Below are 27,278 nucleotides of genomic sequence, written 5' to 3' on the forward strand. Positions count from 1 at the left end.
AGCAAACTCAGCAAAGTAGTAATGAAATCACTTCGGTGGTGCGGGAATCGGCTTTCCAAACGTTTGAAAGTCCCTATGGATGTTTTCACATTTGAGTCTTCTTTAAATCTGTGCATGCTTGTACGTTATTTTTCCACTGAGCGGGCTTTTTCAAGTGCAGGATAGACGCCTCAGGTGAGTCAAGTCCCGTCTTTCACCGGACCATGTCGACGGGTTAATTTTGCTCATCCAAAAAATTATGCTTTTGAGTAAGTAGCCTAGAAAATAACTGTTTTAGGCTAGGTATGTCATTTTTAATCTGCTGATTAAGAAGGCTATTTTCAACAAGGTGCCGACTGCTGAATGGGTTAAACTATCTTTTATTTTGTGTGCACGTCATGTTTAGAATACATTAGGTTTATTGTAGGCTACATCACAGGCCTATTTTTTTCCTATCCTATAGCTACTTTTTTTTTTTTGCATGTCATGTTCTATATTTAATGTACAATGATCATAATTCAAGGCGAGGACGTCGCAGATAAATGCCCCTTTTCAGTGGAATTTAGCATCGGATTTGGAATAGATTAAGTATTTTAAATGGGTCGCATAAACACACTTTTTTTTTTTTTTACTGTTTTCTGAAGGTTGGTTTCTCTTTAGACTAGTCGGTTACAAAACTTCGTTTAAACGACAGTCAAATTAGTCGTAGCGCACATCCCTATTGCAAACTGATCTCACAGTGAAATCAGTACCAGTGGGTTGACTTTTTTGTAGCAAAAATCGGTCTGTGCTTACTGAAATTAGAAATACTGCCCCATGTGGCCAAAACAGTAAGTGTTTTTGGGCATATGAGCACATGTGATCTCTATTTTCCAGGTGAAATGTCCAAGAGAGTTGTGAAGCGCGTTGTTTTCAGCTGTATAGGCTGTAATACAGGGAAGAGGAATGCATATTTTATAAACTGTACCCCCCCCCCCAAATTATTATTATTGCTTGGTTTTTAATTTGGAGTTCTTGGTGGTTTCATTTAAAGGGACAGTACACCCATAAATAAAAATTCCGATTTACACACCCTCATGTCCCTCCAAACCCGTATGAATTTCTTTTGCATGTTTACATGAGAAATTGCATTTTTAGCACCAAACAATGCAAGTTCTAGCATGAACAAACAAGCCACTGTGAACGAGCTTCTCTCATAGCATTACTGAACATGCGAAGGACGTTAAGATTTTCACTGAAAATGATTTTAATTTCGAGTGTTTTTTCGAAATCATATGCCTTCAGAATACTTGGAATATGACTCACGAATTGCATGGACAATGTTATGATACTTTTGGGTCCTTTCTATGCTTTAAAGTGAGACACTATCAACTGCCATTGAATTATAGAGATGGACCACAATATTTATCTGACTAAATCTGAAAATTCTGACTTTTGATTGAAGACTTTTGGATCTTGGCACAGTTTGTGACATAAATGTCTCTTCTAAAACTCTATATAGGAAAACCCATGCGAGTTTACTGTGGTCTTATTCAGGAGAATACATCTAAAGAACAGGAGACTTAAAGGGATAGTTCACCCAAATATGAAAATTCTCTCATCATTTACAAAAAATTTCTGATGAATATTTCAGCTCTGTAGGTCCTTAAAATGCAAGTGAATTGTGACCAGACCTTTCAAGCTCCAAAAATCACATAAAGACAGCATAAAACTAATCCATACGACTCCAGTGGTTTAATATATGTTTTCTGAAGTGATGCAATCACTTTGGGTGAGAAACAGATCAATATTTAAGTGCTTTTTTAATATAAATCTCCACTTTTACTTGCAATTCGTCCATGCAATTCGTGCATAATATTCCAATTATTCTGAAGGCATATGTCATATAGATTACTTTTATGCTGCCTTTATGTGATTTTTGGAGCTTGAAAAGTCTGGTCACCATTCACTTGCATTGTCTTTGTTGTGTTCTGCAGAAGAAAGAAAGTCATACATATCTGGGATGGCATGAGGATGAGTAAATTATAAAATAATTTTCATTTTTTGGTGAACTATCCCTTTAAGCAAAAGTCTCAATTTGTTCTCCATTTAATGTCTAGGAGAAACAACTGAGATTTTAAAGAGATCTAATTTGTGATATGTCTTTATGGGTTAAACCTACCAAAATCACAGTCTTGTATTGGTGTGCTGGACATACCTGCCCCTACATTATGTCACAACGCCTCCAGAGATTGTAGTTAAACACAAAAGAGCCATTCTGCCAGTGTGCTCAAGTGAACAGAGGTGGGAGTCTAGTTCTCTTCATTGTGTTCACCCATGCAGAGAGGAGTCGGGTGCTGGCATGCACAGACAGACATCAGCACACATTCCCACTGATGACTGTCAAAGCCACAGGCAAAACCTAAGACCACTCTACAGGATCTGACATGCTGAATATCTCAAAGCCCACTCACACACACACTCACATTTGGTTCATCAAACACATGCACATTTATGCAGATAAGCAACACGTATCAGCAGTTCCATCTCCTCGCAACTGAAAGCGGACACTTTTCTGTCCATTTTGCACTGTTCCTGGGGGCATGCTCTGTCTTGTTTGAGAGACATGAGATGCTGAAGTTTTGTGTAGTTAAACTCTACAGATCTGTTGCTAGACAGCCTGGCACTGGAGATAAGACACAGTCGAGACAAGAGAAGCCATTCATCTATGTTTTAAGTGATCAGATAGTACATTCAAACCACAGTTATTAAACTTTTCTTCTTTAAGTGTGCTTATTATAATTGTTTGTTGATTCAGCTCTCTAAACTAATGATCCTACTTAGCATTTCAAAATTTTTAGTGGTGCTTGTCAAGGCATTACCTGTACGTCTCCAGAGTGAGGAAACGTGCAGGTAGAAGCACTTTGGACCCCACACACCCTGCCCAATCCCTCTTTGAACTGTTGCCCTCTGGCCGGTGCTAGGACCAGGACATCCAGGCACAAGAACAGTTTTTACCCTCAGACCATTTTCCTCATGAACAATTAAACTGCCTCAGGTCTCCCATATGTAAATACATATCTCATGTACATATGTAAATTCACATATTTAATTCAATAACTGTACATACCCCTACATTGCACATATATTACCACTTGCACATGTACATATGCCATTCTGTTATATGTCCTATTATTTGTATGTCTATTTATACTCTTACCTTGTTTTATATTCTGTCTCTCACTGTAATGTTCTGTGTGCACTTGTTTGTCCTATCACCCCAAAGAAATTCCTTGTGTATGTGAGAACACTTGGCAATACAGCTTATTCTCATTCTGATTCTATTACTTTTCGAAGTGACCAGACCATTGTTGCCTGGTTTACGATAAAATGGCTAAAAAAAAATCCCCTACGCTTACATAGGAGGAAGCAACCTAGTCTTATAGAATTAATGTTATTATAACTACGTTTTTGCAAACAGACTTTTACGTGCTGCGTTCTACGTTTCACTGCAGTTTCCTGGTGAAATTAACACTAGAGAGGCGCTAAAACAACTGTGCGTTTTATTCACTTTCACACAAATCACCACTACAATGGCTGATTATGACAATAATTTTCACACTGTTACTCACACAATGCTATGTTATGATTTCGAAACACTTTAACGCATCATTTGAAAAAGATACATGTGGCAAGCTGGGCAGGGCCGAGCGGCGTCTGGGCAGAGCGAGGTCGGGAAGATAAGTGGTGAATGAGGTCCACCTGTGTGCCACACCGTTCTCGCATTCCAGTGAGGGGCAGCGGGAGTATTTAAGGAGAGGAGACAGCGGCAGATGAGAGAAAGAGATGCACAAAGCCTGTTTGTGTGTGTCTTTTTATGTTCAGACGTAGCTGGCTGAAAAGCAGTGCATGTTTTTGTTTTGTTACACACTGAAAAGTGTTTATTAAATGTCTATGTGTTTGTCAAGCCTGTGAAGCCCAGCTTCCTCCTTTGCCATCTTTGAATTGCTACAATACATTTTAAGCTTCTATTACAGATAGACCTACATTTACACACTTAATCCAATGTGATTAGCTTCCATCGTAGCTCACCTCATGGGGCGTTGGACTTTGGAAGACCGCTGCTCGCCTCGAGACCAATCAAACATGCAAGCTGACACATGAGATGAGTGTCATAGAAGTGACACAAGATGACGTGGTTGCTTCAGAAAATTTGTTTTTAATTTCTTATATATATATATATATATAACTATCAGTTAGGTTTAGGCGTTTGTTAAAGGTGCAGTATGTTACAATTTTCATGTAATATTTGCCTTTTTTTTTTTTTTTTTGCCGATGTGTGAACGGCTTGTAACGCAACTTAAAAAAATGAGCCCTTCCCGGACTTCCTAGGTTGCCTATTAAAGCCTGTAGACTGATTTTCATACAAAGGGAGCGGGTCTGTTTTGCCGGGAAAATCCAAAGGATGTGACATTTATGCGCACTCCAGAGAGCCTTGCCTCAGTGCTTCTCTTCCGCTATTCAACAGCGTCAACAAATTTCAACACTAGGTAACATTATCTTAGAGATGGAATCCAGCAAACGTCCGGCTCCCAGCACAACACCGACTCCTACACAAACTCAGAGTAAGCCAAACCACCCCCCCCCCCCCCCAAAAAAAAAAACAATTTATCTACTGAATCCCATCTGGCTAAGCGGGAATGTGATGGTATTCGAGCGAAAACTAGAGTGAACGTTGACAGGGCATTTGATTCCTGGAGGGACCTTCGTTCGATTTTGGGGATCAAAACCGACCCTGAATTGGCGTTCTTCTTATTGGACATGTAAGCTTACATAACTGCAAAGCATGTGAAATATAGTGCCATAAGGATTGATCTGTGTAATTTTAGCTAACTTGATCTTGCCTGCTTACGCTGACGAACTACAAGCTACCTTTGTTCGTAACTTTCAAATAATTTCAACACTCTTCTCTTTATACTAAAGGACAGGTATACAGGAAAAATTTAAGCAAATATGCTGGTTACTTAATCGTATACATAACAGTGTAGTGCAACAGTAAACTGTCTGGTATTGTTCGGTAGTATGTAGCTGTATGTGTGTATCAGTATGCTATGTTAGCTGATAAGTAGTTTTAGTTTAGTCTCAAAGTTTGTAGTAAAACAATCATAACTGTGTAATTTTAATGATGTCATCATGATGCCGGTGAATCACATTCAGCCTCTTTGTACGTTACGTCATTGTTTTGGCCGATGCTCGCTCATGTCCCTATGGAGTGTGTGCACGAGCGCGAGCACGAGCAACAGGTAGCTGGCTGCAGTTCACTTAACGGCCACAGGTGTCATTAATAAAAAGGATTTCTGAATTTTACATACTGCACCTTTAATGTTAAGGATGCCTGTTTTGTGTCTACCTCAATTAATTTTAGATCACTATTGATTAGGTTTAGGTTAAAGTTGTAGGCAAGGGGAGTACGTTTTACTCATTAAAACCTCCATCTAATATTCACCTTAAAAACCTTGTCTGATTACTACACTATTTCACTCGCTTTTGGCATCCCCCGCTTGATATTTCACTGGGAATCTGTAGCCAAACGTGTAATAAGGCACGTAATTTCATTTTGCAAAAATTTTGCCACGGTCACTTAAATTCCATGAGACTAGGCTGGAAGGAAGATCCCAAGCCATATCCAGGGACAAGAATATCTTACAGATTTAGGACAGGGCTCGTTTGATGTGGCAAAGTAGGCACCCTAAAAAACACCTTAAACCCTCATAGCAACCACATAACAACATGCTAAAAATCACTCGGCAACCACCCACAACACCCTAGCATTGTCGTGCCAACTTTTGCACAGGCAAACATCACAAATAAAAAGTTAAATTAATAATTACAAATATTTATTTAAGTAAAAATCATGTGTATTTAAAGGATGTGAAGAGCAAGTCTTTAGCTGAGTCTAGTTTCTCTAGCAAGCCAGCATCTTCTTTTTCACATAATCTGTCATGTCAGAGTAGATCTGATCATTGCTTACCCCTAACGGTAAAGTGCTAGACTTGATTTAACTCTGTAGACACTTGTCTGGATGAGATACAAGAGACGACAGCACAGTGACGGAATACATTGATGGAGCACTTTCACTTTTGACCTCGTCAGAGATGCATATTAAGACATACACACAGAGCCCTTTCTGTCATGCTGAAAACACAAAGCTGGTTGTAAATACTGTACATGAGACAACACAAACAGTACATGCAGAAATATAAAAACAAGAAATATAAAAACAAAACTGCAAGAGCTAACAGCTGCAATTTGGCATTAATCCATTGTAAATAACACAATATGGAACTGAAGCAGGCATTTTGAGAAGGGCTTGGATTTCAGAATCCCCCACCACAATGATTTACCTCACATCAGTTTTGTGAGATGACAGAGAGGTAAAATACTCTTAAAGTCAAAAGAAGGGAAGACCCTCCAACATAAACCACTAGGATGCCATCAAATATGGATATCCTATGGTGCAACAGATGTTTGCACTATAACAGGATGTTTGCTTTGCCCCACCAATCTGACATCTCTGCGTGATGGACATAACAAGTGACTCAGAAGAGATGCTACATGGATACGGATTGTGGTGTCTAAAAACTAAACCACATCTGTCAATTCTTGTTCATAACAGCAGCCAGTTAGTCACTGGCATGTAGGACACACTCAAAACATGCATGTATATATGGAATTCTGCTTCTTAAGTACATTTATTTTGTTTTAAAAAAAACGCTACTGGAAAACAAGACAAAAATACTGGTAAAGATTTTGTACAGTGCGTAAGGACCATTGTGACTCATAAAGGTGATTATTTTTAATCTGAATGGACTGATTACATCAGGGTGCTTTGATAGAGTGATGGTTCTTGCAGTTACCAAGTGAGGAGCTCAAACATAGCAATCCTCAACTAAACATATTCAGCCATGATAACCTCAGAATTCCAGGCATACTCAGATCATCAGTGTCCAAAACTCCACAGGGGAAGAGAGTCCATACATACATATACTGATGATGTCACACTAGAATTCCCACACTGAGAGATAACAAACACAAAACCTCATTTGTTTGGATGCCTTGGAATATTGATGTTTGCACGAGACACCACTGGTCTGATGGGACACCATGGTGGGAGCACATATTTGAGTGTATGCCACAAATTACAATGCCTGTGAACTACAGTTACAGTTCTTGTCAAATGTTACAGCCATATACACATCTGTCAACACGTACTAAAGTGTATATCTACATATTCAGTCAAAGAAAACAAATCATCAGAACCAGAAGACTACACCCCCTGTCAGAGTGCTGCAGGGACCATGCTGGTGAAAAGCATTCCGGGTAGGAGGATGCTAGCTGATTTCAATTAGTCCACAAACTGACCGAAATGCATGAAACATAATGTAATGTGACATAAAATCATATGGTGAGACAAGATTAACTTCTTAACTATATGCATTTGTTTGCCAACTTTTTATCCACTCACAGGCACAGTCAGTAAGTTAACATGCACTTTCAAAGTTTGATTTCAGTCAGACTAAATCAATAAGTAATTCTCTCATGAAAACGCTTTAGTCTGACTGAAATCGTCCGATTTTTGCGAAGTTGGACTAACAGACCTAGATAATGATGTTATAGCTTTGTCCAGCATGTAAACAGGTTAATCAGATATCCTTTCTTCAAATATTTGATTATGCATACTTGGACAGACAGATGAAGGCTGTCGCTGGACTATGCAAAAATCCACTGTAGCTCGATTATGACTGCGCGTGACTCGATTCGACTAATCAGTTTTAAGGAAGTCCTGTATAATGAGGCATGTTTTGGGTTAATCTATCCCCAATTGGATGTGTTTTGTAGGGGTGTTTACATAAGATGCATTTATGCATTCAAAAACAGCTATACAAAGCACAACGGAATTGCAAAACGCAGGGGGACTTAAGACTCTATTTTAGGTGGACTATTTTTAACTTAAGCAACGCTCATGATGGGACATTCAAAATTTAGAACGCTAATTAAAATACAGCCACTGACAATTCCAGAACTATTAAAAAAATATCTACAAAAAAGTCTAAAACTAGTTGGACGACTAGTCTGCCATTGTGACCCATTTTGACCCATTGTTACCCTTTTTCTTCAATGGATATCCCATTTCACACAGATATCCCATTTCCACCTGCTATTAAGATGCATTTCAGGTGATCCGTTCATATGTGGTCAGCCTTGAATACAGGTCTAAACACATACACAAAAAAACACATACAAATATGTCCACATCGCATTTAAGGTGTAAATGCTAATCTGTCCTGTATGCGTCCCGGCAGCAGTGAAGCGCCACCCCTCACTTGTTAATCAACCGCTGCGCTAATACAAGAGTTTAAACTTTGCAGATTCAAAAAAGCGGATACATACACAATCCACAAGAGCTTCAAGGATCTTCTTTATTGTGTCTGATATCAACACAGAAGACAAGTACGAACATCAAGCTCCTTCAATACAGGTAATACACTAAAATAATGGATAATTCTGCTTGACATGTTGCATTTGTTCAAAGATTACATTTCAACCGCATCTGGGATAAACAGCGCACCATTTTTCTGCGCTTTCTTTGTCTTTTCTGACTTTGTTGCGCTTTATTATCATGCAGTAACACACTGACATAGTGATTGATGTATGTCATCATGAAACAGAGACCCTCCCCTCCAGATCTGGTCACAGGAGACACATTTCAGCAACCAGGTGTAAACAGCGATGCGTCTCACCTGACCACATGTGATGGATCAACCGAGATGCATCTTAATACCAGGTGGAAATGGGGTCACAGAAATACGTCACATTACAGGATGCAAAATGGGTTGTGAATGCAGTCTCATGGTTATTTTAACCACCCATTGGCATTCTGTAATATGTATCTCTACCATATAGAACTAAGGAATAAAAAATAAATAAATAAATAAAAATCCTATATATCTCCTTATCATCAACTAGACACAAAAACACAAACATTCATTCACAGACTGCAGAGAGGTAGCAGGTGAACATGTGGAAAAGCTTAGCCTATAATTCTCTCTCTAAGATCTGAGTCATATACAGTATTGAAGCCTGTGCACATTTGTGTGGAAAAAGGGAAATTACATGTCATCCCTGCTGCTTTATGATAGATGAGAACATGCTTTAGGTTATCATAAAATGAAGCTGCACACACACACAGAGTCATAAAGCTGTAGATTTCCATTTGTAGGAAGAGACTGAGAGAAAATCTGCACTCTCCCACTTACAATCTCTTGTTTTGAAAGCATTCACCAATCCATTTTACATTTTTGTCGCTGGAACATGAACACTTCTGTTTTTGGTCATAGATCAGCTGTGTAGAAATGCAATTACATATCAAGATTTTAATGCCTGACACCCTTAACAACCCATTCAAACACAAGCACCAGATTCAAAGATGGATAAACAGCTTCAAGAAAAACAATCTTGCACACTTAAGAGCCTGCAAAACACTTATCGAAGACACTAAGTTAAATAAATACAGAGAGGCAGAACACTAGAGCCAATCTTTAAAGCTGCAGTGCTGTGTGGGGGGAACTGCTGTGGTTAATGACCCCTGCTGCAGTGATTGGCTGCTGCTCGAGGGAAGCAGGGGAGAGTTGGCCATTAGGACAAGGCCTCCCTCAGGTCACAGTGCTCTGTGTATCTACACACAGCAGCAGAGTTATGGTCCCTGTGACTCCTCCTCACCTCTTTAAGCATTAACTAGCTTTGAAGGCAAGATTTTGGCTCGGTGGGGAGCAGGAAGCTTTTATGTTTACACGCTCCTTCGCTCCTCTTTATAAACCTCGTGGCCTGGGGGTCCTCAGTGCCAGAGCCTAGTTGCATGTTTTGTACTGTACACGCATGAGTGGTCCTCATTTAAAAGCCATATATCACAGAAAATTTTTCCTATCTTTGTTGAAGCAATAGTGTTCGATACACTATAAAGACATATATTCTAACGTCCACTATACAAATCTCTTACAGTACATGTCAATGGACATGTAAAAGTCAATTTCAGCTGTTAGAGCAATACACTTTGACCAGCCTGTTCTCATCAAAATTACGTGACCATGGCAACTTTTTTTGCTAAATTAAATTTCATGCTTCATTACACGTTTCTGCTGCAGTTTTCCAGTGAAATGTCCAGGGAGGGGCGCCAAAAGCAAGTTAAATGGTTTTGTAATCAGACGAGGTTTTAAAGGTGAATGTTAGATGGAAGTTTTAATGAGTACCTCCATAAACTAAAACTTTACCTAAACCTAACCAATTGTTTCTTAAAAGCAAATGAGAGATGAACAAACCAGACATCAGTACCCTAAACCAACACCTACACCCAGTGGCGGCCTGTGCATTTTAAGTCTAGGCCTTCAGTGCGATTCATGCCATTAAGAAAACACTGTTTCACAATTAATAAGACACCCTATGCCTATGGACATCATACATTACATCGCAGCCAAATAATAATACCAACTGACATTTCTAAAACACGTCCATGCACGAAAGCCAAAACCAAGAAGGTCTAATACCAGGAAAAAGCTATCTAAAAATATTTGCGATCTAAAGGTTGCTTGCAATAATTTTTGTTTCATAAGGGTACATGGTTACTTTTCAAAACTTAAACTGACACTGAATGCTCCAGCCAGCCTAATTTACACATACAAAACTCCTGATGTTGCTATAACAATGCAAAAAGCACTTCAGCCCTCCTTTCCTGTTTACATCTCGGGTTTTTAAATCCATAAGTATCTCTTTCTCAATGTCGATAGAGGCAGTGATGACAGCCGACTCGTCAGCTCGATTTCGTGCTCATTGCTTTCAAATTGCATACATCACTTAAAGCATGATTGCGTCACTCAGGACCAGCTTGAAGGCCTCGACTGGGACATATCCTAAAGACCACACCCACCAAGAACAAATAAATCAATCTGACAATCTGACTTTAAATGCCTATTCACTGCACTGTTGAGGGATTCGGTAGAAATTCTGAAGGCTTAACGGGGTGGAGCTCAGACTCGTGCGGCTTCGGGCATGCGATTTGTGAACCAGTCATCATGCTTCACTTGTAAGCATCAAGGAATAAATTCTGATTGGATAAACTACTTGTTTGTAGATGAATTAGGAGTGGAAAGCGATTGAAAATAAAAGGCAAAAAGGTGAATGAGAATGAAAGGATGAAAAAATATTTATTTATTAGACATGTTAGGCCAGCAGAGGAGGCTTTGCTGGCCCTGAGAATTCGCCACTGCCTAAACCTAACCGATAATGTCCTAAAAGCAAATATGACATGAAAAGCACATTTTCTGAAGGAACCACATCATTTCGTGTCACTTGAATGACACTTTCGTCTCACGTGCCAGTTTTCATGTTTGGCTGGGCTCGAGCCTCAGCCTTCGGACTCCAAAGTCCAGCACTCTATCAAGTGAGCTACCATGCAAGCAAATCACATTGGAATAAGTGTGTAAATATAGGTGGGTCTGTAATACATGTGTTAAAATGCATCGTTCTTTGTGTTGTTGGCAGTAGAAGCACCAACGCAAAATGTAACGGGACACCTGTTTGTTTACTGTTGGAGTGACGCGCCGCAATGGACACTTCCATGGTAGACAGCATCATTGATTATAGCATCCGGTGTAGACAGGGTGTGAGCGTTAACAGTTGTGCTTGAGATGAATAGTGTAATATATTCAGATGCAATGTGATGGATGTGTTGTGTGTAAACCGTGAAATGTAAATTTCTAATAATGTTTTGGTGCTTGTTTATTCTCTTCCGACTGAGTTTCAAAAATGGCTGAATTTGAGTGGCTGCACGCTGTTGGCCAATTATAACAGAGGGAATTTGCACTGAAGTTTAAAGGACGAGCTGAGGCAAACCTCGAGCTTTTCAGAAAGATGGTCAGAGAAAGGGTGGAAAATTATCATATATTACAAAATTATGACTGTTTTGGTGAAAAAAAAAACTTCACTAACATTATCAGTGGACCTCAGGGAAGCATTTCAAGACCCCTTTAAAGTCAGCATGAAACTGCATGAACTATAAGCTAGGTGGTTGGAGCAGAGGAGTTAAAAAATATAAGGGCTTGGTAATGACAGTGAAAAAGGAAAGTTATTTTAGGGGTGGAGTTAGTTATCATATTTTGAACATTAAAGAAATATTTTTTTCTCTTTGGAATAACATGAAGAATCCTAGATGAATCATGCATGATAAGGTCCGAAAACACCATAAAACCACAGTAAATGTAGTTGATATGACTTACTATTTTATTTAAATTCTTCTGAAGCCATGCAATCACATAAACAGACCAAAATTTAAGACATTATTCAAAATGTTGAACAATCAATTTATCGATTTGATAGTGAATAATGATAATCATAATGATACAAAGTGATTGTATGCCTTCAGAAGACTTGGAATATGATGCACGAGTCGCATTGGCAACTTTTATTTTACTTTTGGGTGCTTTTTCTAAGCTTTAAAGTGAATCACTATCAGTGTTGGGTGTATCCGATTACAAAGTATTTAGTTACTAAAATCTAATTACTTTTTTTAGTAAAAAAAGGTAGTGTAATGCATTACATTTTAAATGATTGTAATCAGATTACAGTTACCGACTTTCTAATTGAAGTAATTACTTTTGAGTACGTATGGTTGCTCTTTCTGTGACACCTGAAGGGTGTGCGACAATGAATGAGGAAATATAGAATTTGAGCAGAAAACCAAAACCTTTTCTAAGAAAAGTGATTTAGAAAGTAACTTAAAAGTAAAACAATTAGTAATGTGATTAATTTTAGATGAAATAATCAGTAAAGTAATTTGATTACATTTAAAATAAGTAATTAGTCATTTCTAGTGGATTATTTGTTTCGAGTAAATTACCCAACACTGGTCACTATCAACTGCTATTGTACGGAATTCAGCAATTGCAACATTCTTTAAAATACATTTGTGTTACGTAGAAAAAAGAAACTCGTATGGGTTTGGAACGACATGAGGGAAAGTAAATGATGACAGAATTTGTATTATTGGTTAAACTTTTCCTTTAAGAATTTTGATTTCATGTTGACTTTTATACAGTGTAAGGCTTTCACTGCACTGCAGAAGTGAATGTGAAAGAGAGGAGACTCAAGCAGACACTGATATCAAATCTCTCACCACTATCTACTATCTCGTTTGACATGAAAAAGGAGCAAATGAGGTGCCTTTAAGATCTGCAAAAGGTCATGATGTGAGAGGAAAGTGCAGAGTAGAGTTTTCAACAGGCAAGGGAACAGTCCCAAAGCCGTTCAGTTCCCAATTAAAGACCTAATAGGCTTTGTTACATTGTTGCCAACCGGTAGCCACAATTCTTGAGGTTTGAAAGCTGGTCACAACTGCGGTCAGAGTTTTAATCTCTTTCTATTATGGCCTGTGCTTCTGTTTAACATCAGCCAGAGAAAAAGAGCTGAGGGAAATCCCACAACTGCCCATCTGTGGCAATTTGAGCCATGGAGATCTGGCACAAACAGTGAGTGGAAGAAGCGGGTAAATGGGTTAGGCAGGTGGTGGAACTCACACCATTACAGTAAAGCACACTGTCCCCAGAGCAGCAGTGGGGTGAGCTGTGGGGGTCAGGAGTGGAGACAGGACAAATTAATGTGGAAATGAGAGCCGCTGACTTGAGTACAGCCAGGTCGTGAAGGTCATTGCTCTAGAAACAACCCGGACACCAACCCCCCACCAATATGGCACGAAGAGGGTGAGTCAACCCATCTCCGAGACAAAGAATGCCTTCAGTCTTGCCAGCCTAATTCATATTGCTTATCGCCCAAAAACCCCCATGATTTCACTCTGCAGCTATGCCTTCCTTCAGCCCTCATTTTTTTTTCCATGGTAAAGAGCTGCAGTGTTTCACTGACACTATTAAGACTGTGCAGGCCTCTGCACATTGTGGCTGTTGAAAGACTGGACACTTTGTCTGGGAATACTCATGGAGAGGATATTAATTGTGTGTGTGTGTGTGTGTGTGTCTGGGTATGCAAAATATCTGAGAAAAGGGAAGACTTCCAAGAGTTAGGGCCAAGCCCTGACCCCTGACCTCTCCCTATCTATCAACAGGCACACACAGAGCTGAGATGCATGGGTGGAGCTCTGACACCATAAGTTTAATGTGAATTTCCCAGTAAAAAATATGCCTGGAGATTTGCAAATCCATTAAAAAACAGATAAATTCACAGTAACAGAGTCAGCAAGATTTAGCTTTAGATACACGCTCTGAAATCAGGTTTTGTAGGTATACTGTCTAACTTTGATAAACAGTCTTTCTCTCTGAACCATGTAGATAAATCAAGCTTGTCACGCAATCACCACCTGCACCTGTATGAAGATTACAGTGAAGACATACAGTTGATGTCAGAAGTTTACATACACCTTAGCCAAATACATTTAAACATTTTCACAATTCCTGAATTTTAATCATAGAAAACATTCCCTGTCTTATGTCAGTTTGGATCACTACTTTATTTTAAGAATGTGAAATGTCAGAATAATAGTAGAGAGAATGATTTATTTCAGCTTTTATTTCTTTCATCACATTCCCAGTGGGTCAGAAGTTTACATACACTTTGTTAGTATTTGGTAGCATTGCCTTTATATTGTTTAACTTGGTTCAAACGCTTTGGGTAGCCTTCCACAAGCTTCTCACAATAAGTTGCTGGAATTTTGGCCCATTCCTCAAGACAGAACTGGTGTAGTCAGGTTTGTAGGCCTCCTTGCTCGCACATGCTTTTTCAGTTCTGCCCACAAATTTTCTATCGGATTGAGGTCAGGGCTTTGTGATGGCCACTCCAGTACCTTGACTTAGTTGTCCTTAAGCCATTTTGCCACAACTTTGGAGTATGCTTGGGGTCATTGTCCATTTGGAAGACACGACCGAGCTTTAACTTCCTGGCTGATGTCTTGAGGTGTTGCTTCAATATATCCACATAATTTTCCTTCCTTATGATGCCGTCTATTTTGTGAATTGCACCAGTTCCTCCTGCAGCAAAACACCCCCACAACATGATGCTGCCACCCCCATGCTTCACTGTTGGGATGGTGGTCTTCGGCTTGCAAGCCTCACCCTTTTTCCCCCAAACATAATGATGGTTATTATGGCCAAACAGTTAATTTTTTGTTTCATCAGACCAGAGGACATTTCTCCAAAAAGTAAGATCTTTGTCCCCATGTGCACTTGCAAACTGTAGTCTGAATTTTTTATGGCAGTTTAGGAGTAGTGGCTTCTTCCTTGCTGAACAGCTTTTCAGGTTATGTCAATATAGGACACGTTTTACTGTGGATATTGATACTTGTCTACCTGTTTCCTCCAGCATCTTTACAAGGTCCTTTGCTGTTGTTCTGGGATTGATTTGTACATTTCGCACCAAACTACGTTCATCTCTAAGAGATAGAATGTGTCTCCTTCCTGAGCAGTATGATGGCTGTGTTGTCCCATGGTGTTTTTACTTGGGTACTATTGTTTGTACAGATGAATGTTGTAACTTCAGGTGTTTGGAAATTGTTCCCAAGGATGAACCAGACTTGTGGAGGTCCACAATTGTTTTTCTTAGCTCTTGGCTGATTTATTTTGATTTTCCCATGATTCAAGCAAAGAGGCACTGAGTTTGAAGGTAGGCCTTAAAATACATCCACAGGTACAGCTCCAATTGACTCCAATTAGCCAATTAGCCTATCAGAAGCTAATTGGCTAATGGCTAGACATCATTTTCTGGAATGTTCCAAGCTGCTTAAAGGCACAGTTAACTTAGTGTATATAAACTTCTGACCCATTGGAATTGTGGGTGAAACAATCTGTCTGTAAACAATTGTTGGAAAAATTACTTGTGTCATGCACAAAGTAAATGTCCTAAACAACTTACCAAAACTATAGTTTGCTAATATTAAATCTGTGGAGTGGTTATAAAATTAGTTTTAATGACTTCAACCTAAGTGTATGTAAACTTCTGACTTCAAATGTAAGAGTTCATAGTGCATAGACTATTTGACTATTAGTTCACCCAAAAATGAAAATTCTGTCATCATTTACTCACCCTCATGTTGTTTTAAGACCATTAGCCTATATGATTTTCTCTTCTCTGTGGGGCACAAAAGGAGATGTTTTGTATAATGTCCAAGCTTCTTTATTTTATGCAACAAAGTTAGACATAAAAAAGGACAAAAAGCACCAAAAGTAGTCTATACATGATATTCCCCTCTGCCGTAGCTCTCAAATCATATTTTTACTTGCACACTATCAATCTTTGTGTCGTGATGTGCCAGGTTGAACATCAAATGTAAAAGAGATTTCAGAGCTACAGCAGTGGGGAAGATTTTCAATGACTAACTTAAATTTCAGTTCCTCACACAAAGCTATCGTATAGCTTCAGAAGATTTGGAATATATTGCACAAGACAAATGGACTACGTTTGCGGTGCTTTGTTGTCTGGTCATGGTCTAACTGACATTCTGCCTTACATTTACTCATATTTATGCCATCTCAAACTCGTATGACTTTCTATCTTCCGCAGAACACAAACAAAGATATATTGATGGAGATATGAGTGGTTGCTGTCCATACAATGCAAGTCAAAGGGGTCCAACACTTTTCAAGCTCCAACAATGACATAAAGGTGGCATAAATGTAATCCATGATATTAGTTAAACCCACATCTTCTGAATTGATAAGATCGGTTTTGGGTGAGAAAAAGATCAAAATGTAAATCCTTTTTTACTATATATCTTACGTTGTATGGATTACTTTCATGCTGCCTTTATGTCCTTTTTGGAGCTTGGAAGTGTTGGACCCCATTGACTTACATTGTATGGATTTAAACATATCTTCTTCAAAATATCTTTGTTTGCTTTCCAAGGAAAAAGAAATCCATAGAAGTTTGAGACAGCATAAGGGTGAGTAAATCTAATTTTTCGATTAACTATTACTTTAAGTGAAATATGGCTTTGGAACAGCTCTTAACCACTGTACTGATTAAGCAGCTCTTAACCACACTGCACAGCTGTTCATTGCCAGATGGAGCTCATCGTCATGTGTTGTGCAGAACTTTTTCAAGACCTAAGTGCCCAAGGGTACCACCTTGGCAATCTTCAGAACACCATAACTTTACTATGGAAATCAGTGAGTGATCCTCCACTAAACCTCACTGGTGACCTTGCTAAATGCATGACATTCTAGTGGGTGTGTATTGTCTAGTCCATTTCAGCTGGTTGAGTTGTCATGGACAAGAAATCAGATGATGCTTGAAGAGATCGAATGGGTGGTCTGACACATAAAACGGTCAAAGCAAATAAAGATGTTTCTAAGCCAAGTCACTGTAATCACAAAACAATTCATGCCGTGAGTGCCACTTCCCCTTTCAGTGCTCAGGTTGAAGTCGACGGCTGACAGACACATGTATTATTGTACTAAATCCCCATCTGCTTACCCCATCCATGTATTAACACAAATGTGGAATTCCCTTAAGCCTGAGGGAATCTTTTGCTTTGTGCCGACTTGCAACCGTTACATACATACAACAACCAAGGCCAGACCAAGCTTGTAGATTCTACACAAACAAGAAAACACTGTTGCTATACATTTTGCCGACCTTAAAAAATCTGGGTGCGAGTTTGGAGACCGGTAGTCTAAATGCATGTTTGATTCATGTGGTATTATAAGATTTAAAAGACAAATGATCTTTGTTCTTGAAACTCCTAAGCTCTTCCACATGCTCATAGTCTGAGGGACACAATAATCATGAATCAATGCAGTATCGCAAATATAGAGACAATCCCATATACTCAATGAGTCAGTGGGGAGAGGTATAGTCCCCTTCACGCCTACCCGATTCTCTGGTTTGAAACATCTGACTCTCTGTGTTTACACACTGTCTACCCTCAGAACCTTCTACAATTTAATGATTCACATTAAAATGAATGGCTTAACCAGTCAAAAATGCCCCAAATCTATTAAATTAACTAAACTGTCCACACTGTGCAAACTGGAAGCTTTCAAGGAGTCTCCTCAAATGCAAAAGTTGTGCCATGAGGTAATTACAAAAAAAAATTATCTGAAAACCAAATCACTATTTCCATATGAATCCAAAAGCTGATTGAAACAACAGCAACATGATGGTCTTCACATTCCCATACACCAAGCAGACATTCTACAGAAATTTGGGTTATAAATAGAGGCAGAAACAACATGCTTGCTCCAAAGGGGATGTCTTTTTTTCTTTTTCCTATCCCTTGTGTTTGTGTAAACAGACTTGCATTCTAAGAGAGGAGGAATCTGTGCCGTGTTCCAAAGTAGGAGAGGAAGAACTGTTTGCTGTGTCTTGTAAACAGTTACTAACTGGATGACATGGCCTTCACCCTCTGCAAACATATGAGGCAGGTGGTTCTGAAATGCACCTGTGGAAACCTAATGAAGGGGTTCTGAAACAAAATATGCAGTTTTAGTGATGCACTGGATATCTCAGGAGAAAGTGGAAGAGAGGAGTGTTACCGTATGTTGTTTAAGTGTAAACTGAGGTGCTCTGCTCTGTAATAACTTGCATGTGTCTACCTGGTTGTTGTTTCTGTTTTTAAGTGTGTTTTATGATCCTACACCCTCCTAGATGGCTAAGGAATTGTGCCATGAGAATAAGCTAATAGAGTACTTCCCTCATGGGAAGGTGAACGTGCACGTTGAGAATGGAAGACAAAGAATTAAACTTTTGCATCGCCCAGCATTGTTAACTCTTCTACACCCTAATGCAGTAACTAATTATGTTTTTACAAAGAAACCTGTCTGTGTTTTACCTTTATTGGAATCATTAACTTTGAGATTAGATTAGGCACTGATTTTACCAGGGGACCTACTAATCTTTCCTTTTATCTTTGATCTGTAAACTCGCTCTTTTATAGGAGGATGACTGAGGTTTTAAATCCAGTGGGAACGGTTTTGGGGGTAGGAACTGTACAAAAACATGTACAGCAGTCTGTGTCTCCGGGCCACTGCCGGACCAGAAACAGCCGGTTTGTTCTGAATGACCCAGCAGGATTCATCTCATTGTCTCAGTTAGGGAAAGAAAAACACAAAAGACAACACTACAAGCAAAAAGCAGTGCTCTCACTTCTGCACTGTGTGTGCACCATGCCAAAACAGCAACTACCTAAACAGTAGGACTTCCAGGATATCAAGAGAACTACTTCTGCCTCACCATAAAGGTCCTGTTAGATCTCCGCTCCTTACAAAGACAGACTTCAGTTATTATAAACAAAGAGGCAGAAGAGCAAGTAGGATCTGAGAGCCCAGGTCAAAGAGAAATTGAAAACTAAACCTTACCGCAAGCCTCTGAATCACTATGCCACCCACAGCAGGCTTATTTTCCAGGTGTATAGTTTCTTGTGAACTTTTAAAGTTGAGGGTCTGCATAAAATAGATCAACATTACGCTAAAAACAGTAAATCCAGGTGGAACATAATGATAAAAAAACATTACATTTGAGACAGAACAGATGTTCAGACTCAGAGTTTGATCATGTACAGCAGATCATGTACAGCAGATCTCTCTGGGAAACAGATAAGACAGCAGCAGGAGCTGATACGAAAAGAAAGAAGTGTTTGGTGCAGCTCCTCTCAAAACATTATTGAAAAAGTTTAGCTGACATGTTTATTTGCACTCTCAAAACATTGGTGGGTGTTTCTTCTACTTCGGGCACAGTGTATGTAGATACATCACAGAAGATTTGTCATTTTTTTCATGAAAATTCCCACCACAGTGTCATTTCAACCAGATCCCAAATTCTCTATTGTGTTTCACTGAATTCTGTGGTGGATGGAAATGTGATGGAAATTATATTTTTTAAAGGAATTGTTCATTCAAAAATGAAAATTCTCTCATCATTTATTCACCCTCATGCCATTCTTGATGTGTATGACTTTTTTCCTTCAGCAGAACATAAACCAAGATTTTTAGAAGAATATCTCAGCTCTCTAGGTCCATATAATGGAAGTGAATGGTGACCAAAAATGTTAAGCTCCAAAAATCTCATAAATGCTGCAAAAAGGTAATCCATTATATTCCAGTGGTTTATTCTTAAGTGGTCCAATCGGTTTTTGGGTGAGAACAGACCAAAATATAACTCCTTTTTCACTGTGTATCTTGCCATTGCTGTCTCTAGGCACGATCATGATTTTTAAGCTTGATTACACTTCCTAGTGCTTGACGCATGCGCAGAGTGCTAGATGGCTCTAGGAAGTGTAATTCATGATCATAATCGCCATGGATACTGCTCATGTCAAGATTTATAGTGAAAATTGAGTTACATTTTGGTCTGTTCTAACCCAAAACTGATTAAATCACTTCAGAAGACATGGATTAAACCACTGGAGTCGTATGGGTTACGTTTATGCTGACTTTATCTGCTTTTTGGAGCTTCTAAATTTTGGTCACTATTCACTTGCCTTATATGAACCTACAGAGCTGAAATATTCTTCTAAACATCTTTGTTTGTGTTCTGCAGAAGAAAGAAATTCAAACACATCTGGGACGTCATGAGGGTGAGTAAATGATGAAAGAATGTTAATTTCTGGGCAAACTATTCCAATAACATTTTTTTAATAAAATCACAAACTCCTTTGTTTTGCTAAGGCTAATTTAATATGGTAGCTGACATTTTATGAATCCAAAATACAAATAATTCAATAATATAATATGCATAATTTGGCAAAATTGCAGCTTAATTGGAAATGACACTCAATAAAAATATTCTGCTGGCACTTGATATTTGGCAAGATATTGTTTACTTCAAACAGTAGCCTGTCTAATTACTTCATCCCAAGCGTGCTCTACACTGACACTTTTGTCGACTTGGCAAACAAGTACACTATTTGTGAGAAAAACAAACACAAAAAACAAACAAACAAACAAACAAACAAAAAACCTTATCAGGGGCAAAATTGTATGGTCTGGTGGAAATGACGCCATAACTATTGGATAGTTGTATTTAAAGAAAAAAATGGATGATGAAAATGATGGAAAACATCTTAAAAACAGAAGATTTACATACATTCTAACTCTGATAGCTCACGTACATCACCTATACTTCTATTTGATGTGTGTGTTTACATGTGGAAGATTTATTTTTTTAGATTGTTTGCTCATCTGCAATACATTAAAAAGACGTTTCCTTTCGGATGTCAATAAGACATTCAGAAGATGTCTTTGAGACATTTATGATTAAGAATGTTTGTAAATCTGATCTTTTTAAGATGTTTAGCAGATGTTATTTAGAATGTGATGCTTTCCAGATGAAAAGATCTAAAACAGACATTTTGGAGATGTATGTGTGCTATCTGGGAAATAATAACCGTCTTATAGACATCTGCTGAAGGTCTTATTGACGTCACATCCGAGAAGAAACGTCTTATATATGTATTGCAGATGAGCAGACAACTTATATAAAATAAAAAAAAATAAAAAAAATAAAAAAAAATAAAAAAAACCATCTTCCTGATGTAAACACACACATCATATATGTGTCTGGGTGATGTAGGTGTGCTACCATGGAGGCAACTGAAAGTCTGGGTCCGGGATAAACGGAAATATATACATTAAAAGTTCCTTAAAACCAAATATAAATGATAAAGGCCTGGTAAAAAGTTTCCAAGTCATACAATACCCAAAAGAGAAACACCCTGTTACATGGTCTGAGTGCAGTATCAGCAATCGCGTCAATGCACGCGACATGTCAACAAAACCAGAGAGCATATTTGATTCAAAACTAACTCCAATGCAAATTCAGTCTAGTGTCAATAAGGCGGATTAGTTCAAGTAAAACACGTTTCTATATTTATCTCAAAATTATCATCGAGGAAAAAGATTTCTTGAGTGTGCATATATTTTTCATGCAGTGTATTTACCGTGCAATTTTTTTTTAATTTTTTTTTACCCATGTCAGTTTTACTCACATTTGCTGTTGTTTATTTCCATATCAGAGGAATCAGAGGGAAATCCTTGGCCTGCTGAAACATTGCACTCCTTGCTCCCATAGATGTGTGTTTGTGTGTGCTTGCGTGACAGACACTTTCTGCACTGAGAGATTTTGAATGAAGTTACAAACAGAGGCACAGACTTCCCTCCAAGAAGCTGCTGGGTCCTACTGCTGCTTCTGGCCCCACTTATAACAGAGTCAAGAAAAATACAGTTTTAAACAAGAAAACAAACTTTTAATTCAATATAAGATGTACATAGTCTGTTGAAACTGACAGATAAATAAAGTTAGCATGGTTGCAGTAGTGATTTATAAAGAGAGAATCAAAAATATGATTATTATACAGCTCTCTTCCTTCACTATGAAATTAATAGAACACTTCATCTATTGGGCAAACAGGTTGTAAACACTACACACAGAGGCAGAAAACATGATGGTTGTGCTTGTTTGTCAGTGAGGTACAAAACTACTTTAGTCAGTAATTATCTCTTGGCATGAAAGACCCCACGGTTACTGTTAGGTCCAACTCAAGGTTACAGTTTATTATCTCACTCGCTGGTCAGATGTGCATTTCAGTCTAATAATACGTGATTGTGAACATGTGAAATTGTCCAGACAATTCATATTTACTTACATCTGCATCATAACTTAAGATCAAATCATATGGCGTAACACAGGAATCGCCTTGGCATGGATCAAAAAGATAATAATCCTCTTTAATGTATCACAGCATTATCTGATCAATCATACCAGGTGTGATGTTAAATATAATGAAACAATATATTTTGAAAGAGCAAAAAAAAAAAAAAAAAAAAACATTGCACCATAATCCTTTTGTAGTATCTGTTTCATTTTTATGGTTTATTTCATATATTCATACATATCTCTACCAGCACAATATCTAATGTATGGTTCAGCACACTTAGTCTAATCCTAAAATCTTTTTGTGTAAAATACATTCAGTATTTGCTATTTCATGAAATTTCTTCTGGTAACAGTACAAATAACAGTCAGACTTTGGTATTCATTGTCAAACAAATCATCGCTTATTTATTATTAAACCCCTTCAAAGCAGTATAATACTATATAATTGTATCTACATTCTGTTAACTCTTTTTGCTGGTGCATAAATGAACTGAGAACATAAGGCATAATTCAAATTCCTTCTAATTCCTGATTTTTTATTTTTGTCATTCATAAAGAAAAAAAGAAAAAAAGAACCACTTTACTCAAGTGAAAACCTAAAATGATCCCACCATTCCTGTTAAGTTGTCTTTCTTTGTCAGGTATTTTAGCCTGTCTGATAATTTATATGCCCCTGTCAAACAGGACAGTTGCACATTTCTTGGAACAGTCCAGGCATGACTATACATCTGAGACACAGGATTTATTTGTTTAGTTAGACTGGAACAGGTAATCAGGTCTCTGGGTGTGTGAGGCAGGCACACTAGAACAGCCTGGCTTGTTTCTTCATCTCATTCCTCTTCCACAGTGCCAACCGGTCAAACTCTGCCACTGTCATCCCAAACACCTGAAAGAACTCTTCAGGGGACAGATGACGCTAAAATGAAAAGGCATTTATTACTGAATGTGTTCATGTTGTGGTTCCTCTTCCATTCTTATATATAAAATTCTCAGTATGTTATGAGATAAAATTAATGTTCCAAACCAATAAAAATGTAACCATGATTAATTTTTGATTTTAAGCTTTGTTTTTGAAGCTATTGAATACTCTCTGGCTGCATTTATATTGCAAGACCTAAAGCGCACAGATCTAATATTTTGCTCATATATTTGCTCATATTTTTCTTCATTCATATAAGATTTTTCACATTGACTTTTGACATAACAGATTGTGGTTACATTAAAAACCCGCTAGACAGTGCACCTCTAATTGTAATTTGATATTTGCTGCACTATCAGTGGGTTTGCATGCATATTGATCTGTGCAGTTCAACTGAGAATCACAGTTTTGCCCCTCTTTTTTAATGTTTGGCTTCTGATAAACAGCAGCTCTTAAAGGAATAGTTCACCCAAAAATGAAAAGAAATGAATTCTCTCATCATTTACTCAACTTCATGCCATCCTAGATGTGTATGACTTTCTTCTGCAGAACACAAACACAATTTTTTAGAAGAATATCTCAACTCTGTAGGTCCATACAATGCAAGTGAATGGTGATCACATAAAGGCAGAATAAATGTAATCTTTATGACTCCAGTGGTTAAATCTGCCATCAGAAGTGATTTTGATATGTGTGAGTGAGAAACAAACCAATATTTAAGTTCTTTTTTTACTATAATCTCAACTTTCACTTTTAGAATGTGAAAGTGAAAGTGGAGATTTATAGTTAAAAAAAAAGAAAGAAAAAAAGGACTGGAATATTGATCTGTTTCTCACCCAAAGTGATTGCATCACTTCAGAAGACATAGATTTAACCACCGGAGTCGTATGGATTACTTTTGTTCTGCCTTTATGTGATTTTTAGAGCTTCAATGGTCTGGTCACCTATCACTTGCATTGTATGGACCTACAGAGCTGAGATATTCCTCTAAAAATCTTTGTTTTTGTTCAGCAGAAGAAAGAAAGTTAGTCACATGTGGGATGGTGTGAGGGTGAATAAATGATGAGACAATTTCCATTTTTGGGTGAACAATCCCTTTTAATAAATAAAAAGGGCTACTTGACCAGGTAATTTGACATACAGATACAAGGGATTCCAACATTTCACAACTAAATACATTTCTAAAAGAACTAAATACATTATTTTTATTTAAATAAATACATATAATTTAATCTCTCCAGCCCTTGTTGTTTATTACATGCATGCATTCCCTCCATGGTTCACAAGTAAGAATTCCCATGCATCCAGTAACTTTATATGTTTGAATTAAAAGACGAATCAGATGCGAGTGATGACCAGATATAAGATACATATCAGATTTAAAACACATTCAAAAGTGGCCCATATCCCCCCAAAAGATGCTAAAGCTTTCATAAGTGTGTTTGCTGTATACATGCATGCAAGAAGATCTGATCTGTGCCAGATATCTGTAAAAAAAAATTGTTTGATAGTGTAAATGCCTCGTTGACATCATTTACATCTGGTCTTAATATGCATTTAGCGTGATCCGATAACAAGTGGACAGCACAAAACACAAGTGTAAATGGGGCCTAATGCCTCACAGTTCTTTTATTATAAGGATTTGTGATTTACCTCCAATCTGGCCCTGTCTACATCCTTTGGCAATCTATTTCGCCCTCTAGTGGTCACAATCAGTGCTTCATATGGGTAAATCTGTAATAAAAGAGAAGCCATTAAAATGCATTAGACTAAACATGTTTCTTTAACATATTAATCTAATTGATATTTGTCTCGCTTATTTAACTACAACAACTGTCTTTTTTCACTGGTCACTAATCTAAATATCTTAATTAAACAAGCTAAATTAAATCAATTTATGTTGTGGTTCAGACCTTCTGGCACAGTAGCTGTAACACAGACAGGAAGCGACACCACACAGAACAATAAAGTTCTCACACGACGAAGAGCACAGACATCAAACAAACCCCTGACCCCTCCATGTCCTCTGGCTATCCTGTCATCCCTGACCCACTAAGGGCAAGCTGGGGAATTACACAGTGGCCTTCTGACCTGGAAGCACTGATTTCCCCATTCTCTAAATTCCACACGCTTTTACCAGCAGGACGTTGTTTTGACCCATTAGGGTTCATTAGATTGACATACTGTATATGTCAGTTTTCCTCTGGAGTCGGAATGTGGGCTAATGTTTCAAGTGTGTCTCTGAACTTGGATGTTTTAGTGTTTCTTTGGGCACCTCTTTAATCCTCTGGTAAATTTTAACCATCTCCCTTACCTTGTACTCTGCTGAGAAAGGAGAGAAAAAAGAAAAAAAACTTTCAGTCATAACTAATTTCTGTAAGATATAGAATAGTAAATTACTCCTAAATATGTCAACAAAATAAATATGTTTAAAAATAAAAACACTAAAAGAACAAAACTCTTTTACCCACCTCTGATTCCCCAGTCGGCTTCACTGCCACTGTCATACTGAAAGCAGTCAGCACTTTGTGGCTGGAAAAAACAGACAAACCATTAAACAAATAGTGGCTTAAGGTTCAATTCACACTGCTTTTGCAGCTCTGCCGATCCAATTACTTGACTTTAAAACAAATATAATTTTCCCAGTTGTCTACATAACAGGGATACCACACTTTTTGACCAATGAAATTATTTGACTTTTCCAAGACCTTTCCAGTCGTTTGTGAATACTGGATAATCACAATTTTAATTCACAATGATTCGCAAATGAGTCATTCAGACTATAAAATAACCCAAAATCAATTTTCAGGCCTGGAAAACACAACTTCTAAATTCCTTTAAATTTACAGGTTTTCCATGATTCAATTTGAGGCATTTGATATGATATTTGTGGTTTAAAAAAAGGTATATTACCCTGTTTAATCCATTCCTGCCATATCCTGGTAAAGATGCTGATTTGGAAATGTAGTCTTCAAATGAAAAAAAAATAAAAATAAAAAAAAATAAATACATTTAAAATATCATAATGACAAACAAGATTGTTAAAAAAATCTCAGTATGTGGTCAAATTTTGACAACCTTATCCATAAGTGGACAGTAGAGGGAGCTAGTTACCAGGCTATGATATACTGTATGTTGTTTACTCTGCACATATTTATCAGTTAATTGTTATTAAGCAGACATTTTTATTTAAAGTAACTTACAGCACACATACTACAGGGACAGTTCCCCTGGCGTTAAAGGCCCATTCCTAATACATCTCACTGGTAATATGGAAATCCAGCAATTCTTAGCAGTTCATGGATCACTCCTTCAGAAGTTTGAACCTGTCCCTACAGTATAGATGCCCAGATCTGCACTACAAAAACCTAGGCTTCAGAATAATAATTAACAATGTGTATGCTAAAATGTATTGTAAAATGTACTATAATAACTCTTAAACTTTTAATTCCCTACCCTCCCTCCAGTTAATTCCTGATTCATTAAATCCAGGAGCAGGTCCTGCCACTATTTTAATGCAAAAACCCTTATTCCAAATCCTCATCCCTTTTTGCACAGGGGACATTAAAGACTGACCTTAAGAGTCACTCACCATTCTCAGCTGCTAAGTTTGTCCGAGGAGCTAAAAGAATGAGAAAGAACCATTATAATCTCCATAAAATTTTGATAATAAATTACATATTAATAATAATCAGTC

The 27,278-nt window shown here is 37.9% G+C and overlaps 2 protein-coding genes across 10 annotated transcripts in view; both read right to left on the reverse strand.

The window, feature by feature from the left end:
- afap1l1a (actin filament associated protein 1-like 1a) overlaps positions 1-22,103 on the reverse strand; it is a 59,995-nt gene extending 37,892 nt beyond the window's left edge. The window contains exons 1-2 of one of the 3 annotated variants that reach the window (XM_051649812.1): positions 21,995-22,078; positions 19,368-19,451 (exon numbers count right to left, since the gene is read on the reverse strand). Coding sequence is in view for 2 of the 3 variants with exons in the window: in XM_051649811.1 (XP_051505771.1) it covers positions 16,096-16,117 (22 nt within the window). In the remaining variant the exon portion in view is untranslated. Of the gene's footprint in view, positions 1-16,095; positions 16,133-19,367; positions 19,452-21,994 lie in introns of those variants that run through there. The other 2 variants (XM_051649811.1, XM_051649810.1) reach the window with 2 other exon arrangements.
- A 133-nt stretch (positions 22,104-22,236) lies between these two features.
- The window catches only part of ablim3 (actin binding LIM protein family, member 3), a 115,166-nt gene continuing 110,124 nt past the window's right edge, over positions 22,237-27,278 (reverse strand). For 6 of the 7 annotated variants that reach the window (XR_007892522.1, XR_007892521.1, XR_007892520.1 and 3 more), the window contains 5 exons: positions 27,174-27,203; positions 26,495-26,550; positions 26,053-26,113; positions 25,235-25,906; positions 22,237-23,578 (listed from right to left, as the gene is read on the reverse strand). Coding sequence is in view for 1 of the 7 variants with exons in the window: in XM_051649815.1 (XP_051505775.1) it covers positions 23,465-23,578; positions 25,235-25,315; positions 25,896-25,903; positions 26,053-26,113; positions 26,495-26,550; positions 27,174-27,203 (350 nt within the window). In the remaining 6 variants the exon portion in view is untranslated. The remainder of the gene's footprint in view (positions 23,579-25,234; positions 25,907-26,052; positions 26,114-26,494; positions 26,551-27,173; positions 27,204-27,278) is intronic. The other variant, XM_051649815.1, reaches the window with a different exon arrangement.

Source organism: Myxocyprinus asiaticus, chromosome 22, assembly GCF_019703515.2.
Source record: "Myxocyprinus asiaticus isolate MX2 ecotype Aquarium Trade chromosome 22, UBuf_Myxa_2, whole genome shotgun sequence".
NCBI classification, from domain to species: Eukaryota; Metazoa; Chordata; class Actinopteri; order Cypriniformes; family Catostomidae; genus Myxocyprinus; species Myxocyprinus asiaticus.